The sequence below is a fragment of the Nyctereutes procyonoides genome, unplaced genomic scaffold, assembly GCF_905146905.1.
Source record: "Nyctereutes procyonoides isolate TBG_1078 unplaced genomic scaffold, NYPRO_anot_genome, whole genome shotgun sequence".
NCBI lineage: Eukaryota > Metazoa > Chordata > Mammalia > Carnivora > Canidae > Nyctereutes > Nyctereutes procyonoides.
Genome location: NW_026575159.1, coordinates 32,566,375 through 32,585,077, shown reverse-complemented (window position 1 = coordinate 32,585,077; position 18,703 = coordinate 32,566,375). Strand labels below are relative to the sequence as shown.

The 18,703-nt window shown below is 63.7% G+C and overlaps 2 protein-coding genes across 5 annotated transcripts; both read left to right on the top strand.

Annotated features, from left to right (window-relative positions):
- The first annotated feature begins 401 nt into the window (after nucleotides 1–401).
- Nucleotides 402–13,596, top strand: EEF1D (eukaryotic translation elongation factor 1 delta). 3 transcript variants are annotated; one of them, XM_055314116.1, is made up of 8 exons: nucleotides 402–543; nucleotides 9,069–9,192; nucleotides 9,567–9,638; nucleotides 12,391–12,490; nucleotides 12,575–12,675; nucleotides 12,799–13,017; nucleotides 13,205–13,399; nucleotides 13,500–13,596. In XM_055314116.1, the coding sequence occupies exons 2-8, from the start codon at nucleotides 9,076–9,078 to the stop codon at nucleotides 13,536–13,538; spliced, it is 843 nt and encodes a 280-aa protein (XP_055170091.1). In that variant the 5' UTR covers nucleotides 402–543; nucleotides 9,069–9,075; the 3' UTR covers nucleotides 13,539–13,596. The 3 variants fall into 3 exon arrangements, with proteins under 3 accessions (XP_055170091.1, XP_055170092.1, XP_055170093.1); XM_055314117.1 differs by having other exon boundaries at nucleotides 415–543; nucleotides 9,072–9,192; XM_055314118.1 differs by lacking the exon at nucleotides 402–543 and adding an exon at nucleotides 6,525–7,625 and having other exon boundaries at nucleotides 9,072–9,192.
- Nucleotides 13,597–14,762: 1,166 nt separating this feature from the next.
- NAPRT (nicotinate phosphoribosyltransferase) lies at nucleotides 14,763–18,410 on the top strand. Of its 2 annotated transcripts, none has more exons than XM_055314115.1 (13): nucleotides 14,763–15,002; nucleotides 15,158–15,285; nucleotides 15,373–15,455; nucleotides 15,575–15,705; nucleotides 15,819–15,904; nucleotides 16,107–16,303; nucleotides 16,384–16,524; nucleotides 16,853–16,937; nucleotides 17,169–17,249; nucleotides 17,336–17,438; nucleotides 17,514–17,668; nucleotides 17,767–17,874; nucleotides 17,955–18,410. In XM_055314115.1, exons 1-13 carry the CDS (start codon nucleotides 14,777–14,779, stop codon nucleotides 18,015–18,017), a joined length of 1,587 nt encoding a protein of 528 aa, XP_055170090.1. In that variant the 5' UTR covers nucleotides 14,763–14,776; the 3' UTR covers nucleotides 18,018–18,410. The 2 variants fall into 2 exon arrangements, with proteins under 2 accessions (XP_055170090.1, XP_055170089.1); XM_055314114.1 differs by having other exon boundaries at nucleotides 15,789–15,904.
- The last annotated feature ends 293 nt before the right edge of the window (nucleotides 18,411–18,703 follow it).

Below are 18,703 nucleotides of genomic sequence, written 5' to 3'. Positions count from 1 at the left end.
GCCGCCCGGCCCCGCCCCGCGCCTTCGGCCCCGCCCCGCTCGCCCTCCGGCCCCGCCCCACGCGTCCTCCGGCCCCGCCCCACGCGTCCTCCGGCCCCGTCCCGCTCGCCCTCTGGCCCCGCCCCGCTCGCCTTCCGGCCCCGCCCCGCGCAGTCCGGCCCCGCCCCGCGCAGTCCGTCCCCTTGAGCGTGCGGGCTCTTCCGCCCCACCCCGGCCGGACCAGCCCACTGCGCCGGCGGCGGAGGGGGGAGGCTGAGCAGCCGCCGTGTTCCCGGCCGCCCGCTCCGGCTCCGCTGGGCCGGCGCGAGCCCCGAGTTGGTCTCCCACGGCTTCCGGCTGGCGGCCGCGGGCAGGGCCGGGGCGCGCAGGGTGCTGCGGCGGCCAGGTGGACGGTGCGCGGGCGCCGTTTCCCCTGCGAGCGCGGCTGGCGGCGGTGGTACGTCCCGCTGCTTCATTTCCCGTGCGCGGCGAGGCCGGCGCTCCCTTTCCCCAGCCGTCCCGCGCCGCGAGCCTGCCTCCTTGGTCGCCGCGTCCTTGGCAGGCGTGAGTACAGCGCCCCGCGCCGCGAGCAGCTGCGCGCGCCGCCGAGGCCCCCGGGGCCGGGCGGAGGGGACGGCGGGCCGGGGCTGGGGGCGCGCAGGGGCGGGGCGCGCGGGCCACGTGGCCGGCCGGACCCCGCCGCAACCCCGGCGGGAGGGCGGCCGCCGTGGTCCTGGCCCGCGGCCTCGCGGTGTCTTGCGCGCGCCGGCCCGACCTGGGGCAGCCCCGACGGCTCGTGGGGTGAGCCAGAGGGGCGCGGGGCTCCGAGCGCGCGGGGTCCCGGCGTGGGTAGTGCCGGGCCGACGGCGCCGGGAGGCCGGCCTCTGAGGGGTGTGCGCGGGGCCTCCGCGCGACGTGGAAGGGCTCCCGGAGCCGCGGGGGCTGTACGGGGCGCTGGATGTTGGGGACCCCGGCGTGAAGGGCCCCTGCCGCGGGAGAGACCATGGGCGAGATCGGGGAGGCCTTGCCCGAGGGCGAGCACCTCTTAAGTTGACCCTGGCGAGCACGTTCCCTGGAGGAGGCGGGGAAGGACGCGCTAGGGGGCTCCCGCGGGGGCGGCCCAGGGCACCCCGAGAGGGCGTCGCCCTGCGCAGGGACGGGCGCAGGAACCTGTCACCTCCTAGGGCGGCCCTCCAGCTGGGCCCCTGCCAGTCCTGGGGAGAGCCCTTGATGGGCTGGACAGCTGCCCTCTGCAGGATCCTGGTGCGGGGTCAGGCTGCCCAGGGTCAGCGCAGGTCCTCAAATGTGCTGACCCATGCTTTTGTGAAAACAGCTTTCTCCAAGGCCTTTTTTCTTTTCCTTCTTCTTCTTCTTTTTTTTTTTTTTAAGATTAACCAAAAAATTGTCCGTGGCGTATTGCGCAGGGGTGTGTTTCAGGGGGGCCGCAGGCGGAAAATACAGGCAAGAATATGTGTTGATCCCTGGCCCTGGGCTGACAATTTAGGATCACATGTGCTCGAAGTGGGTGGCAACATTTTGTCCACGCGGAGTAGAGGGTGGTCCCCAGCCCTTCCCTCACTGACCAGGGCCTTCCCTTCCCCACGCCAGCCGTCCAGCTCTGTGTGGGGCCTGGAGATGCTCAGAGTCAAGTGTGCATAGGAGGGTTGAGGGAGCGCGTGCAGTACTGGGGTCGCCCTGAGGGAAGGGGCCCAGGGGCCAGGCTGGTTAGGTTAGACCCGGGCTCTGGCCGCTGGGACAGGCTGTGGTGGGGACATTGTTGTGCCTGCCTGGGGTGACATGGGCAGCTGCAGCGTGACCGCTGAAGGTGACCACATAGGGGCCCCGTTTTTGCCAGCAGGACAGGTTGATATTTCGAAATGGAGCTGGAGTTCCCCCTGCATGCAAGAGGCAGGCGGCCTCACTCCCAGGGCAGCCACCCTCTGGCTACTCTCATTCACCCAAACAGCACCAGCGTGTGTTACTGCTGTCTCAGGCCCTCAGCTACGGAGAGCTCTGTTACGAAGTACGGGGTCCAACTCTGGGGGCCGAGAGGAAACGGAGCCTGCGGGCTCCCCAGTTCCCACTTCTCATGGAAGGTGGGCGGAGATGTTTGTTCCCTGGGTGAACATTTGTGTGTGTGACTGTGGTGGGGTGGTGTCGGAGGATGGGGCAGTAGTACTGAGGGCAGAGCCTGGGGAGGGGCCGGCCCTTCCCAGAAACCTTCCCCATTCACCTAGGCGCACAGAGGCTCAGAGGCCCCCGACCTGGGTGGGCACAGCTCCGGCCGGCCACACCCTCCCCTTCCTTCAAGGCCCTCCAGCCACTAGTGTCCTTTCGGGGGCTACTGCCCCCCACCCCCGCTCTAAGAGCTCTGCACACGCTTTGGAGCACATAGCACTTCCAACTGCTGGTGATGCAGACTGTGCCAGGCTGGGAGGGTTGCAGAGGAGCGGCCGTTGGTGGCCAGAAGCAATGCAGGCTGCCTTCACCACAGTCCCCGGGGGTGGGGGGGAGTTGATCCCTCTGGGATGTCCCAGACTTTGGGCCCTCCGGAACCCTGGGCAGCTCAGCAGGACCATGCCCCTTCTTGCAGGAAGGGTCCACATGTGCCTGGGGCCCTGGGCCGGGCCTTCAGGGTGCGAGGCACAGCTTCATGGCTGCACAGGGGAGCAAGCCAGTAGATGCCAGCAGTCGTCTGCTCTCAGGAGCAGGGCCCGGGGACACCTGAGGCCCCTTCCTCGAGGGTCTAAGGGGACTGCTCAAACTCAGACTTGCTTTTCTACTGGAAGACATGGGTTTTTTGGTTCAGCAGTCTTCATGGAACAGGATGAGGGAGACGGAGGCCGTGGAAGGGGGTCCCCTGCCGGGTGTCCTGGGAGGTGCAGTGGCAGGGCAGGGGAAGCCGGGAGCCCCCTGCTGCCTGGTCCTCCGTGTCCCTGTGTGTGCTCTTGGCCTCAACACTGGCCTCGCTGCCAGCAGGAGTGGTTTGCTGCCATGTCTGTGGGTAGCTTGCCCAGGACCCTTCATGTGCTCCTGTGGGGCAGCTGCGTCCCTTTGGTACCGGCGTCCTTGTGTCTGCCACACACCCCAGGGGACCGTGGACGTCCCTGTCTGTGACTTGATGCTGGTGCTCTCGTGCTGGCTGCAGCGTGGGGTAGACGTAGGAGGGCAGCAGCCTGGAGGGCAGAGCTTCTATTACAGGAGGGCTCTGGGGCCTGAGTGGCTGGGGGGGTCCTGCCTGCTGGACCCCGAAGGCTCTTTGAGACGGCTGTTGCATCTGGGCAGGGGCATTTCATTGTTTCTGGCCTGGTTTACCACCTGTGATCGGGCTCAAGACCTGTCCCTTTGTTCACTGGGAAGACCGTGTCTTTGAGCCTGGAGTGACATGGTGGTGGGGGCTGCAGAGGCCGGTAGAGCAGTTGTGGTGGTCTGTGCCTTGTCCAGCAGCCTGGATCTAGTGGCAGCACGACAGCGCGGCAGGGTAGGGATCTCCTGGACAGCTCCAGGTGGCCGGCAAGGGCACTGGGGTGCTGGCTGACCTCTCCCCAGGTTGGGACAGGTGGGAGGGTGCTCAGCTGGTGCTCCCCAGGGCCCGCCTGGGCTCCAGATAACAGGAGCTCTAGGAGTTGCTCCTTTCAAGTGTCAGCAGAGTGGTGCTGCCCTGAGTGGGTGGCCTTTGGCGGCGGGTCTGTTGGGTGCTCATCACCCGTGTGCTCCAGCACGCACCTCCGCGCCACCTTCCCAAGCACCTTCTGCAGAGGCCTCCCAGCCTGCCTGCGCTGTCCTTTCTGACCACCTCTAACCTTGCTGCTTTCTCTTCATGCCGTCCTAGGACACCAAAGTGAAAGTAAGTACCTGCCCATCCTGGGTCGAGGCGTTCCCTTCGCCTCAGCCAGGGAGCATGTCGGGCTGTCCCAGCATGAGGGGCCTGGCAGTTGGGCCTCTGTTTCCTTGTCTGCCACGCAGAGGGTTGGATTTGTTGGGCTTTGATCTGTGGAGCAGGGCAGCGGCCTTTAGGGGTGTCTCGCTGCTTCCCTGGGCTGAGCCGGTGTCTGCCTCTGGTGGGAGCACCCCCTGAGCAGGCCAGGATGGGCCTGCACCCCAGCTAGCCTCTCACCCAAGCCACGTCCCTCATTGTTCTGAGACGTCTTACGAAGCGGCTTGGCCTTCCCTGAGGTGTGGCCGCAGAGCCTGGTGTGATGCCAGGAGACCAGGACAGGCCGATGCGGTCTGGCAGGGCTTCACCACTCGGGGGTCAGCCCTTGAAGGGGCCCAAGCAACCCAGCCCTGGGCTGCGCTGAGGGTCTACCGGGGGCTTGGTGCCAGAAGGATTGAAGGGCCGACAAGCCCTGCTCAATTGGCCTGCAGTCCCTTTGGGGACAGTGGGTGATGTCACAATGCCTTGCCTCCTGGGCACATGCCCCCACCTCCCATCACTGCCTCTGCTGTCAGCCTGGCCTTGGTAAGTACTGCTGCCGGCCTGGGGAGGAAGGCACAAGGGCACAGCCCAGGGGTCTCCGAGTCTGGGGCTTCTATCCTGTGGCCCGTGCCCGTAGAGGCCTCCAACATGTCCCTTCACAGTACACGAGAGAATCTGTCCCTGATCCTCGGTGGTGTGGGGCCTAGACAGCTGACGTGTCCCACTGGATAATTAGAATCAGGTTTCAGTTTTGTTTGGGGTGTTAGGAAAGGGATGTCGATCCTGCCACAGGTGGTGGGGAAGGTTCGCTGCCCTCCTCTGGAGACCTTGTCTCCTGGGGATGAGGGCCCAGCAGGTGGGTGTCCTTGCACAGGCTCCATGCACGACCCCACAGAAGCGGGGGGGACAGCAAAGATGACCCGAGGGGAAGCTGCTCAGCCCCTGGCAAGTTAGCTCCTGGGTGTTGGTGTGTCAGCACTGGCACTTCTCTGGGATCAGGGCCCAGGGTCCTATCTGTGCTGGTTACAGTCGTTCCTCTCAGAGCCAGCTGAGTGAGCTCGACCTCCAGGTACATCCTGAGAGCACACTGGCTTCTGGGGCTTCCTGGGCTTGAGCTGCTCCTGGCCAGAAGCTGCGGTGGTGGCGGTGTCCCCCCTCCTTCAGATGACCGTGGTCTCCCAGCTGGAGGGAACAGCACCTCTAGCCCAGAAGCTGAGGCTTTTGGGCCAATAGCTTGTCCACTGTAGCAGATGGGACACAGAGCCCCCAGCCTGCCTCCCACCATCCTGTGGGCGGGCCCTGACATCAAACTGCATTGAAAGGAGGGGAGGGCTCCTCACACCCTCTGGGGCCCGGATTCTCAGGTGGCCTCATTTAGCCGTAGGTACACACAGTTGTGAGCTGATGACCCCCCCAGGCCAGAGGTGGCTGCAGCTGACCAGGGAGACTGGTTCTTGATGCCTGAGCCACTGGGCTCTTTCTCTTTTATTTGCTTATTTTTAACTTAATTATATTTTTTAAAGATTTTATTTATTCACGGGAGCCACACAGGCAGAGGGAGAAGCAGGCTCCATGCAGGGAGCCCTATGTGGGACTCGATCCCAGGACCCCGGGGTTACGCTCTGAGCTGAAGGCAGACCTTCAACCACTGAGCCACCCACATATCCCAAGCTCCTTGTATTTTATTTTATTTATTTATTTTTAGAGGTTTGTTTATTTATGATAGGGAGAGAGAGAGAGAGAGAGAGGCAGAGACACAGGAGGAGGGAGAAGCAGGCCCCATGCCGGGAGCCCAATGTGGGACTTGATCCCAGGACTCCAGGATCGTGCCCTGGGCCAAAGGCAGGCGCTAAACCACTGAGCCACCCAGGGATCCCCCAAGCTCCTTGTCTTTTAGATAAACATTAGCATCCTGCCAGGTGTCCCCCCCCGCCCCCCCGTGGCCCTGCAGGGACGCGCTCTCCATCTCTGCTCCCAGCTGCCCGCCCCCCAGAGGCTGTCGTTCGTCTAAGGCTCTTGGCAGCTCCCCTTGAAGCGTGTGCTGCTTTGGATGGTGGTGTGGCCTGTGGCGGGTGTACAGCCCCACAGGGCGGGTGGCCCATCCTCAGAGATGCCAAGTGTGTTTCTGTAAAGCGGGAGCCCCAGTGCCTCGGGCACGGTGGCCAAATGTAGCAAAGTCAGAGGACCTCCAGTTAAAATTTTAGATGAGCAAGGAATAATCCTTCAGCATAAATGTCTTTAAGTATTTCATGGAACATATTTATTTTAAGAATTATTTTCTGTTTATGAAAGTCTGAGTGTGTCCTGTGTTTTCTCTAGCAACCCTCCGGAGGTTCTGTGAGAGAAGGCATCTGTGGCTAGGTTTGGAAACTGTTCTCTAGACCCCTTTGCAGAGCTTGGGTGCCTTAGGAAAGATTAGTTTTACGGTGAAAAGAACACAGACTCACGCACACGCATGCACGTAATTGTATTTTGGTTTGCTGGGTTTCCCAGGGACTTGCCTCCGGGCCCTGGCTGCCTGGGCCCACGGCACCCCCATCCGGGAGCCCACCCAGGCCCCGCCAGCAGTCAGGCTGAGGAGGGGTGGGGGGCGCCGTCCTCCCGCGGCCCGCTGTGTTGCAACTGCCTTCTTGTGCTTGCTTTTTAACGCTGCGCGGAAGATGAGGAGCGGGAGAGCCTCCTGTGCCCTGGAGACTGTCTGGGAGGACAAGCAGAAGCATGGGGAAGCCGAGCGGCGTTTCTGCGAGCAGGAGGCCACCCGAGCCGCTGCCACCCAGCAGCTCCTGGCTGAGGTGCCCACCATGAACGGGCCCGGGCAGGAGGAGGCCCAGGACGCCGAGGAGGCCGATGCCCCCGACAGCAGCAGCAGGAGCGACCCTGGGAAGAGCCACAACGGCAGGAAGCCTCTGCAGAAGAAGAGGAAGCGCTCCCCGAAGGGCTGGCTCGGCGCGGCAGACCTAGCCCTCGTGGGCCTCTCAGCCGACTGCGTGTGGCTGGACAAGCCGCTCTTCGACCAGGCGGAGAGCTCCTACCGCCAGAGGCTGGCCGACGGGGCCGCGCAGGCAGCCCAGCCCGCCGCGCTGGCGCCCCGGGGCCCCTGCACCCACGGGAGCCAGGTGGCCTGCCACCACGTGACCTGGGGCGTCTGGGTCAACAAGTCTTCCTTCGACCAGGCCGAGCGGGCGTTTGTGGAGTGGTCTCAGGCCCTGCTCTTGGCCGCGGAGGGGAGCGGCAGGCGGGGGGCAGCCGGCCCCGACCTGGCTGTCCCCCTGCCCGGCCCACCGGCCAGCAGCCAGTCCCCGCTGGGTGGCCTGCAGGCGCTGGTGCGGGAGGTGTGGCTGGAGAAGCCTCAGTACGATGCCGCCGAGCGGGGCTTCTATGAGGCCATGTTTGACGGCCACCCGCCCGGGAAGGTGCGCCTGCAGGAGCGGGCCGGGCCCGAGGGCGCACGGCGGGGCCGCAGAGACCGTCGGGGCCGCGCGGCCGTGGGAAGCAGGCGGGTCGGGCCGCGGCGGCTGGACGGGGACGCCTCCTGTGCCCTGCCCTACTGGTACTTCCTGCACAAGGACGCCGAGGCCCCCTGGCTCAGCAAGCCCGCCTACGACAGCGCTGAGTGCCGCCACCACGCTGCCGAGGCCCTCCGCATGGCCTGGCGCCTCGAGGCCGCGTCCCTGCCTCACCGACCCAGTGCCCGGTCTGGCCTGTCCGTGTCCGGCCTGAGACCCAAGTAGGAGAAACCTGCCACGCGGGTGCCTGGCCCGGCCCCCCCACCCCCACCCCCGGCTGGGGCCCTGGCGCTCTCCTCCCCGCCCCTGCCCCGCGCGGCTCTCCCAATACCCCTGGACCCGGCTGAGTTGGCTGCAGGAGTGGGGTGGGCAGAGGGGCTTCCTGGGGCGGTGCTGTAGGAGCCTCCCAAGGTTTGGGGCCAGGGGAGGGGGGCGGCTTTGCCTTCCAACTGGGCGTCCCCCAGGGTCCCCTCTGGCTGTCCCAGGGCAGGGTGGGGAGGACGTGGGGGCTGGTGTGTCCTCCTGCCTCCCTTCCCCGCAGCCACCCCTAAGGTGAGGCGGGTGTCCCCGGGACACCAGCATGCCGGCAGGAGGGCACCCTGTGTCTGAAGGGCACCTGCAGGGGGCTGGGGTGGCAGCAGGGCAGAGATCTGCAAGTGCAAAGGGCGGGGTGTGGGCAGCCTGATGGCCAGGCCCCTGGGGAAGCAGCGCCACCCTGGCCCCACGTTCCCACCAGCAGCCCCGCATCTCCTGGGAGGGGGGTGGATTTGTTAGTTTGACTGAACGCTTACTGGTGTGAGGGACGAGGTGGGCGGCTTGTGCAGGGGTGTCCCCATTGGTGTGCGGGCAGCACGGAGCCAAAACCACATCGTGGCCTGGCTACTCCTGACGGGGGTCCAGGTGTGCATGGACGACAATCCTGGGACCCAGCCCCCGTTTTGCCATCAAGGGTGAGGTGCAGTGATGGCCTGGGGCCCTCGGCACAGCCAGTCGGTGAGATCGGGTCCATTTCTGTTGCCCTCGGTCAGGAACGGGCTATGCTCAGTGGCGGGGCGGTGGCGGCAGGCCCAGCGTGTAGAGCAGCTGTTCTCAGACTTAGTCTCTGGAGCCCAAGGAGCTTCTCTTGGATCTCCTTTTGCCATGTTTGCATTTAAAACAAAAAGGGTGGAAGTACTTTATTCATTGAAAAATAAATTTGTTGTTTGTTAATGTTGGCGACTTGTTAGGAGTAGTTTTCCCATAACGATTTACCGAGCAGAGTGGCCTTATACGTTTTCTTCAGATCTCTTCAGTGTCTTGGCTAATGGGCGGCAGCTGGATTCTCATGCTTCTGCGCTGTCTGTTGGTGTGACTTGTTTGTTGGACAATAGATGGAGCCTTGTGCAGATGTGTGGTTGGAAAGGGAGAGTCCTGGGAACCCCCAGAAGCTCCTCGCCCCACTTCGAGAGCCACTGGTCTTGGGGAAAGCCTGGGAATGCTGACCGGGAAGCACAGGGGTGGTGGCAAGGAATGGTGTGGAGGGTGTTACAGACTTGGTTCAGCCGTGCTGAGACCCCTGGTGCCTGGGCCGTCGGTGGAGCGCTCGTACAGGCCAGGCCTGGCGCCTTCGGGGGTGCACCTTTTCCTTCCAGCCACACTGTCTTAGTGTTTCATTCCCTTCCCAGCAGGAAAATGGCCACAAACTTCTTAGTACATGAGAAGATCTGGTTTGACAAGTTCAAATACGATGAAGCAGAAAGGAAATTCTACGAGCAGATGAACGGGCCTGCGGCTGGCTCCTCACGCCAGGTAGGGACTGTACGCAGATCATTGGGTGTCTGTGTCCGCGCCGGTTGGGGTGGGGCATGTGGAGGTGTGGCCGCCCTGAAGGGCTGCTAGGGTTCCGGATCTGCTCGGGTGCCCGCCCGGGACGGACAGTCCCCCCCACTGTCTCAGACCAGTGGGTTGGGCTTGCAGACTGGGTGCGCCTCGGGCCCTGCTGTTACGGCTACGAGACTGGCACCTTGCGCTCCTTGCCACCCTGCTGAGCTTTCATTCTGCACAGCTCTTGCTTGCTCTCCGTATCAGGATTCTTCTTTTTTTTTTTTTTCCCTTTTTCCTCCCCATTAAAATCGTTTTAATTGGGGTGGGGGAAAGACAGGTTGTTTCTGCACTGTCTACAGGAGAACGGCGCCAGTGTGATCCTCCGTGACATTGCAAGAGCCAGAGAAAACATCCAGAAATCCCTGGCCGGAGTGAGTACCTGCAGGCTCGTCCTGGCTGTGCTGCCCACCACGCAGCACGTCTGGCCTTGCCCCCTAGTCCTGCTGCCCTTCGGAGCAAAGTTAGGGCGAGGTATATGGTGCCGTGTTCCTGCTGGGACAGGAGCCTTCCCTGCTCTGCCTCTGGCCAGCCCAGGTCACCAGGACTCCCTTCGGCCCTCGCCCTGGCTGCCACTCGGTGCCATCCCTGCGCCAACACCATCGTCCTCCACAGGCCTCCCGCTTGCATAGCGCCCTGCTGGGGAGGAGTGTGAGCGGCGGCATCTGCTTCCCCTTCCCCCTGCTCCCCAGGTCCTGCGTCCCCAGAGAGAGGAGTTCACAGGGCTTGTGGAGTCCAAGCGGTAGATTAGAGGCCCGGTTCAGCCTCCAGGTCCCAGATGGGATCCAGAGAGGAGGGTAGGGCCGTGTCTAGCTCTGTCCCCAGCCTGGCTGAGCAGCTGTGTCCCCAGGAGGAGGCAGACCTGCAGCCCTGCCTTCCTGGCCAGTGGAGTCAGGGCTGCGTTCTCCCTCTGGGCACGTGCTGTGCTGTGCTGTCCTTGGAGGCCAAGCATCATCAGCGTTGTATTCCTCCGGGAGACTTGAGGAAGGACTCTCTTTTTGTTGCCTTTTCCGACTTTGAGAAGCTGCCCGCATCCTGTGGCTTCCAGCCAGCTGCGTCACGACTCCAGCGTTTCTTTCTCTTCTGCCTCTCACGGACGTGGGGCCTGGCAGTGACCTGGGGCCTGCCCACATAACCCTGGATAATTTATCTCCAGAGCCTCTGTTCCGTCCTATATGCAAAGTCCCTTTTGTCAGCTGAGGTCATCTTTTTATAGACTTTGGGGATTAGTGCATGGGTAAGTTTGGGAGCCTCTGCTTGGCACCGCCAGTTTGGATGTACTGGCTCCTGGGCCATAGGCTGGACAGCTCTCCACAAACTCCAGGGGCTGTTGCCTTGAACCCAGGCCAGGTGTGTGGGATCCTGGCCCCCAGAAGGCCAGGGCCAAGGTGCTAAGCAGCTCTGAATTCAGCAGCCATGGGGGTTCTTGGGCTACAGGAACTCTTGCTCTGGCCTTGTTTGCGGTTGACTGCTGGGTCCTGGTCTTGAGGAAAGCACGTGGGTGTCCTGCTAGGCCTGGGGGCTGGTTTACTGGGGTTGCTGTAACAAAGCACCGCAGACCAAGGCTTTAGTGCACTTTGTAAGCTGGAAGTCCCAGGCCGAGGTGTGGGCAGGTTCCGAGCCCTTTCCTAGGCATGAGGATGCCCCTTGTTTTGTGTCTTCACATCGTATTCCCGCCATGTGTCTGTATCCAAATTTCCTTTTATAAGGACACCAGAGTTAGGGCCAACCTAATGACCTCATTATGACTGGATTACTACTGTAAGGACCCAGTCTACAGACAGGCACCTCTCCTGAGAAAGCAGCGTGAAGCTGACAGCAGTATCATTCGACGGCTAATGGCCTGGGAAGGACGTTGCTAGACCAGCCCCAGGCTTGGATAGAGCTCAGCAGACCCATGGGTTCCTGGGAATAGTGGATGGTGCCAGGGGCAAGGTTGGAGGTGGGGATGGGGAAACCCTGGATGTGGCACTATGCCATGGCCTGCTGTTGTAGGCTCAGACTAGACAGGGTAGCCTAGGGCTCCTGGGTCAGGGTCGGGGTGAGTGAGGTCGTCCCAGGCCATAGACTTCAGTAAGGCCGCCAGCACCCTGGTCTCTGCCCACCACTTCCTGGGACACCCTTGGGACCTGTCAGCAGGCAGTCCCCATTCCATGGTCACCAGGGCTAAAGCTTGAGACACCAGCCTGCTGCCAGGGCCTCGGGGGAACAGAAGGCTCCCTGTGTGATGGAAACTTGGGAAATTCTAGTGAGGAGCTGAGTGCTGGGGAAACAGGCTGGAGAGGAGGCCACAGGCCAGGTGGTGGCAGCCAAGATTTGAGGGAATCCAGCCCAGCTTCCCATTGGGGCAAGGGGTTTCGCTGAAAGGAGGGGAGTGCTGTGAGCAGAGCCCACCCTGGTGCCCATGCTCCTGCCCCAGCCACACGGTGCCCTGTGCACCTTTGGCTGGCTCTGCTAGGAGCCAGGTAGGGAGCTGGGGGTCACGGGTTAGCGTGAGCCTGGTATTGCTCACCCATCCCCTGGCAGGGAGTGGGCACGCCCATCAGCCTCTTTTCTGGGCCTTCACCTTGTCTGTGACTTGGGGGTACGTAGAGCACAGGAGGCCTTGGGGCTTGCTCTGTTGCTGGTGGCAGTGGGCCCTAGGCCCAGGGTCTTTGTCATAATTGGACATGGGGCTGGGGGAATGACAACAACCCTTGGGAAAGGACCAGGTCCACTCTGTCCTCCTAAGCCATGCCATTGGGGTGTGCGTGTGGGCCCCGGGGTGTAACTCGGGCTTGGACTGTGGTGTGGGGCCGAAGGGCTCCCTGGGGAGCACGGCTTGAGTCACATGATGTGCTCCCAGTTTGGGGGGGTGGGGATCCAGAGGGAGGCTGGCAGGTAGGTGCCTGGCCTGGGGGAGGCAAGGTGCTATGGAGTGGCCGTCCCTTGCACGGGAAGGTTCCTTTCTCCTGTCCTCACTGGCCCCTCAGCTGCTCTTCTGTCCTGTGTCCAGTTCCGAGTTGGGCTGCCTGGCCCCGTGGTGGCTGAGGCTGCCCCAGGGCTGTGTGCTGTCTGTGGCCGTGAGTGGGGGGGACCCTGGGAGCAGACTGGGTGCCTCGTCTTCATCTTCGCCCTGCCTTACAGAGCTCAGGCCCTGGTGCCTCCAGCGGGCCCAGCGGGGATCACAGTGAGCTCGCCATCCGGATCGCCAGCCTGGAAGTGGAGAATCAGAGCTTGCGAGGTGGTGAGTCCCTGGGCCTAACAGGTGGGATGGCCCCCCTACCCCGGTCCCTCTGCCCTCTGACCAGCATCCCCTCTGCTCCTGCAGTCGTGCAGGATCTGCAGCAGGCGGTTTCCAAGCTGGAGGCCCGGCTAAGCGTGCTGGAGAAGAGCTCACCCACCCACCGGGCCGCAGCCCCTCAGACCCAGGTGAGTACCCTCGCAGGCCAGGGGCCCTCGGCCACCCTGGGGGCTGGCATCCTCAAGGCCCCCAGCTGGGATGCATACCTGGGGCCCCGGTGGCACAGGCCTCAGCCTCTCCCCCCATGGCAGCACGTGTCCCCCATGCGCCAAGCGGAGCCCCCTCCCAGGAAGGCGGCCACTGCTGCAGAGGACGATGAGGACGATGCCATCGACCTGTTTGGCAGCGATGAGGAGGAGGACAAGGAGGCGGCACGGCTGCGGGAGGAGCGGCTGCGGCAGTATGCTGAGAAGAAGGCCAAGAAGCCAGCGCTGGTGGCCAAGTCCTCCATCCTCCTGGACGTCAAGCCTGTGAGTGGTGTGCCTCTGCCGCCGCCCGCCCGCCCTGCCGCCTGTCCCAGTGGGCTGCGCACTGCTGGCCCAGATTGTGCTTGGGGCTCTGGAGGGGCTGCTTGCTCCGTGGTGCTCTGGGTGAAGCAGGGGACACTCGCTGGGGTCTGCAGGCTCCTGACCCAGTCTCCACCCCTTTACTTGCCAGTGGGACGATGAGACAGACATGGCCCAGCTGGAGGCCTACGTGCGCTCCATCCAGTTAGACGGGCTGACCTGGGGGGGCTCCAAGCTGGTGCCAGTGGGCTATGGCATCCGCAAGCTACAGATCCAGTGCGTGGTGGAGGACGACAAGGTGGGGACAGACCTGCTGGAGGAGGAGATCACCAAGTTCGAGGAGCACGTAAGTGTCTCAAGGAAACCCCTGGCCTGGCAGGTGGCCCGAGCGGGTGGGTGTTCGGGAAATGGGGCCCCACGTGACCGCTGGCCTCCCTCCTCCTCAGGTGCAGAGTGTGGACATTGCTGCTTTCAACAAGATCTGAGCCCCAGCACCGGGCCTGGGTGTGTGAGGCCCCGCAGCCATTAAAGACTGAGATTGCACACTCTGAGTCCTGTCCTGGTCTGGGCCCAGGGGGCGGGCACCGTTGGGGCCGTCGTGCGTGCCACGCTCCAGGGCTCCGACTTGGCCTCCATCCCATCCGTGTCCAACCTGGACCCCCGCCTGTCCTGCCCCCCCTACAGCAGGGATCCCAAGGGCTGTGCCCTCTCCCAGTCTCTCCACCGTGTTTGGGTGACTGGATGACCTCACTCCCCGTCAGCCCCTTCTCTGTCTCTTGGCTGCCAGCCTGACTTCACCCTACCCCCACCCCCACCCCCATTACAACGGTCACGTCCAGTTCAAGCTGTTGAAGCCAGAACCAGAGCGTGCCTTCGTCTTCCGTAGGGCTGGGTCCCCTCTCTGGGTTCCATTCCCTGCTGAGCTACCCCCATGGGAGCAAAGGTGTCAGCCTGAAGCTGTCCAGGGAACAAAGGTTCCAGTGGGTGTCCTGGCCCTGCTGCTGTGGTTAGTCACGGCCCCCCGGGGGTTCCCCAGGCTGACCTGTGCAGAGTCCTGCCAACCTCCCACTGTGTGGGGCAGGGCTCCTGCCTTAGCTGAGCAGCCTTCACATCCCCTGCCTGTGCTGTGACCCTCGGTCCCTGGACCTGGATGGGCCCATACGGAGTCCCGTGGGGTCGCACCCACGGTCCTGCCACTACTAAGGTCCCTAGCGCCTCCTCCCCTGGACTGCTGGCCAGCCTGGCTGGTGAGACGGCCACTCGCGAGCTGGGGAAGGGGTGCGGACTGTGGTTCTGGTCAGAGCTGGTGTCCTCCAGGGACCCGAGCCACAGGGGCATGGACTGCTGTGCCCACCCCCGTCGGGGGAAGCCCTGCACACCACTACAGCGTTCCCCGGGGGTGCAAGAGAACGGGCGCCCGCGGAGGGTGGACAAGTGCCTCCTTGCCCTTTGTCAGCACGCGCCCTGAGCTGTACATAGTGTGGCGCCACCTAGATGCCCACCTGGGGCAGGTTCGAGGCCCCTTCCCGGGCCTGCCCCTTCCCACCCGCCCTGCAGCTGCCCGCCAGGGCCCTGTCCCGGCTGGAGGGGGCGGAGCCGCGAGCGGACCCGGCCCTGCGGGAGGCGGGGCGCGCCGGAGTCCGGGGGGGGCGGGGCGGGGCCGGGACCCGGGGGCGGGGCTGGGGTCGGAGTCCGGGGGGCGGGGCTGGGGCGCGGGGTCGAGATGGCGGCGGAGCAGGACCCCGAGGCGCGCGCGGCGGCCCGGCCGCTGCTCACCGACCTGTACCAGGCCACCATGGCGCTGGGCTACTGGCGCGCGGGCCGGGCGCGGGAGCAGGCCGAGTTCGAGCTCTTCTTCCGCGGCTGCCCGTTCGGCGGCGCCTTCGCCCTGGCGGCCGGGCTCCGCGACTGCGTGCGCTTCCTGCGCGCCTTCCGCCTTCGGGACGCAGGTAGCCCAGCCCCGGCCCCCGGTCCCCCGCCCCCTAGATGAGCCGCCCCCGCCCCCCGCTGAGCCGGGCCGAGCCTCCCCTGAGCCCGAGGCCTCCGGCTCCTGCCCCGACGCGTCCTGCGCTGGCTCCAGCGGTGAGGGCCTCTGTCCCCCCAGACGTGCAGTTTCTGGCCTCGGTGCTGCCCCCCGACACGGACCCCGCGTTCTTCGAGCACCTTCGTGCCCTCGACTGCTCGGATGTGACGGTGCGGGCCCTGCCCGAGGGCTCCCTCGCCTTCCCCAGCGTGAGTATGGGGTGAGCGGGGCGCGTGGGGCGCACAGGGCGCGGGCCCGCCGGGCGTCGCCCAGCCGACACTCCTCCGCCCCCGCAGGTGCCGTTGTTGCAGGTGTCGGGGCCGCTCCTGGTGGTGCAGCTGCTGGAGACGCCCCTCCTCTGCCTGGTCAGCTACGCCAGGTGGGGTCCCCGGAGGAGCGGGGGGCGGGGCTGCGGGGGCGGGGCCTGGGCCCGGGAGAGGGGCCCCGCACGGTGACCTCCTGACCCCCCGCGCGGCCCCTGCTCCCTTGCCCCCACAGCCTCATCGCCACCAACGCTGCACGCCTTCGCCTGATCGCGGGCCCAGAGAAGCGGCTGTTGGAGATGGGGCTGCGGCGAGCCCAGGGCCCCGATGGGGGTCTCACGGCCTCCACCTACAGCTACCTGGGCGGTGAGAGCCGGAGGGGGGGGGGGAAGGAGACCTGCCCAAAGCCCTCCAGCCCCGCCTGACCCCAAGCCTGACCCCCGGCCCAGGTTTCGATGGCAGCAGCAATGTGCTTGCAGGACAGCTGCGGGGTGTGCCCCTGGCGGGAACCCTGGCCCACTCCTTCGTCACCTCCTTTTCGGGCACTGAGGTGCCCCCCGACCAGGTCAGTACCTCTCATCCCTGTTGCACTCGACAGCAGACCCCAAAGCCAGTCCTTGTTCAGGGGAGGGTGGTCCAGCTGTCACTCATGCCATGCGTGGCCCACCTGAGCCACCCCGGCAGGTAGCCCTGGTGCTGGCACTGCCCCCACTCAGACCTCCCCCTGCACGAGGGACTGCCCAGCCTTCACTGAGCCCTCTCCGTAGATGCTGGCTCCAGCCGCCAGTCCAGGACCCAGGGTGGACCTGACTGCTCGTGTGGAGGCATGGCTGGATCGCGTGTGTGCCCATCTGGGGCTGGGGGTGCAGGAGCCCCACCGGGGGGAGCGGGCAGCCTTTGTGGCCTATGCCCTGGCTTTTCCCCAGGCCTTCCAGGGCCTGCTGGACACCTACAGCGTGCAAAGGTGAGGCCCAGGTGCTCCCCTGGGTGGGCTCTGCAGAGTGGCCACGGCCCCTCACTCACCCTTCTTGTACCCGCCCACAGGAGCGGTCTTCCTAACTTCCTGGCAGTAGCCCTGGCCCTGGGGGAGCTGGGCTACCGCGCAGTAGGCGTACGATTGGACAGCGGTGACTTGCTTCAGCAGGCCCAGGAGATCCGCGGGGTCTTCAGGACTGTCTCGGCCCGGTGAGTCCCCCGGACAGTTATGCCTGCGGAGAGATCCCGTCGGGGGGCAGGAATGTTGGGATGGGGCAGAGGGAGGAAGCAGTTTGCCCCTCCCAAAGTGAGGAGCTCTGATCCAGTTGCTACCTCAGTAGAGACACTGGGCCCTTGGTGGGCGAATTGGGTGGGTTCACCCAGGGGCTGAAGCAAAAGGCCAAAGCCTGCGCGGCTGAAGACAGACCTTCGGCTGGTGTTGGTGGCCTGGGGGGGGGGGGTGGCGGGGGGGAATCACTGTGGGGTGCATGTGACCATGGAACATCGGGGAACATTGGAGGGGCTGCCCCCATTACAGGTTCCAGATGCCCTGGCTGGAATCCATCTCCATCGCCGTCAGCAACAACATTGATGAGAAGGAGCTGGCCCGGCTGGCCCAGGAGGTGAGGTGAGGTGAGGTGGGGTGGGGCGGGGCGGGGTGGGGGCAAGCCAGAGCATGGCTAGGAGGGCTCTGGGCCTGCAGATGTTAAGAAGGCCAGTGCCACAAAAAAAATGAAAATAAAAATAAAATAAAAATTAAAAAAATAAAAATAAAAATAAATGAAAAACATAAACAAAAAAATAAAAAAATAAAAAAGTAAAAAGAAGGCCAGTGCCATCCTCTTCTCCTCCAGGGCAGTGAGGTGAACGTCATAGGCATTGGCACCAATGTGGTCACGTGTCCCCACCAGCCTTCCCTGGGCTGCGTCTATAAGGTAGCGGATTGGGGGACCCGGTGGAGTAGGCCAGAGGGATCTCGGGTTGGGGAGGAGTCCAGCGATCCCAGCACACGTTTCTGCAGCTGGTGTCTGTGGGAGGCCAACCACGAATGAAGCTGACTGAGGACCCCGAGAAACAGACGCTGCCTGGGAGCAAGGCTGCCTTCCGGCTCCTGGGCCCTGAAGGTGAGCCCCTCCCAGCCCTCCAAGGCCCTTCTCAAGTCCCTGGGCACCCCCCTTCATTCTTGACCCTTCATACAGGGTCCCTGCTGTTAGATGTGCTGCAGCTGGCAGAGGAGCCACCACCCCAGGCTGGCCAGGAGCTGCGGGTCTGGCCTCACGGGGCCCGGGAAGCCTGTACCGTGAGGCCTACCGGCGTGGAGCCCCTGCTGAGGCTCTGGGTCCAGCAGGGACAGGTGGGCGCCTCCAGCTCCTCCCGTAGTCTGCACCTTCAGCCAGAGTTGAGCCCTGGCTCTGGCCCCTGACCCAGCCCCTTCTTCCCGTCTTCCCCCAGCTGTGCGAGCCGCTCCCATCTCTGGCTGAATCTAGATCCTTTGCCCAGCTGTCCCTGAGCCGTCTGAGCCCTGAGCACAAGCGGCTGGAGCGGCCCGCGCTCTACCAGGTTGGTGCATGGCCACATCCTCAGCTGGCCCTGGGATCCTCTGTCCCGACGGCTCCCATCAGCCTCTCTTCTTCCCACAGGTTGCGTTGTCTGATAAGCTCCGGGCCCTGGTGGACAGACTGAGTGCGGGAGGATCCTCGTGAGAACCCTGCTGGGGGGGCAGCCCCGGGGGCTCGGTAGTTTAGCACTGCCTTCGGCCCAGGGCTTGATCCTGGGGTCCCGGGATCGAGTCCCACATCGGGCTCCCTGCCTGGAGCCTGCTTCTCCCTCTACCGGTGTCTCTGCCTCTTTCTCTCTTTCATGAATAAATAAAATCTTTTAAAAAAGAAAATCTTGGGGATCCCTGGGTGGCGCAGCGGTTTGGCACCTGCCTTTGGCCCAGGGCGCGATCCTGGAGAACCCAGGATCGAATCCCACGTCGGGCTCCCGGTGCATGGAGCCTGCTTCTCCCTCTGCCTATGTCTCTGCCTCTCTCTCTCTGTGTGTGTGACTATCATAAATAAATAAAAATTAAAAAAAAAAAAAAGGAATCCCTGGGTGGTGCCGCGGTTTAGCGCCTGCCTTTGGCCCAGGGCACGATCCTGGAGACCCGGGATCGAATCCCACGTCGGGCTCCCGGTGCATGGAGCCTGCTTCTCCCTCTGCCTGTGTCTCTGCCCCCCCCCTCTCCTCTATCATAGATAAATTAAAAAAATTAAAAAAAAAAAGAAAAAAGAAAAAAAAGAAAAAAGAAAATCTTAAAAAAAAAAATGAACCAAGCTGGGGTTTGCCTGAAGTCAACACGTCACTCACTGTCCTGCACAACTTGTCCTGTGTCATTTTTTTCACC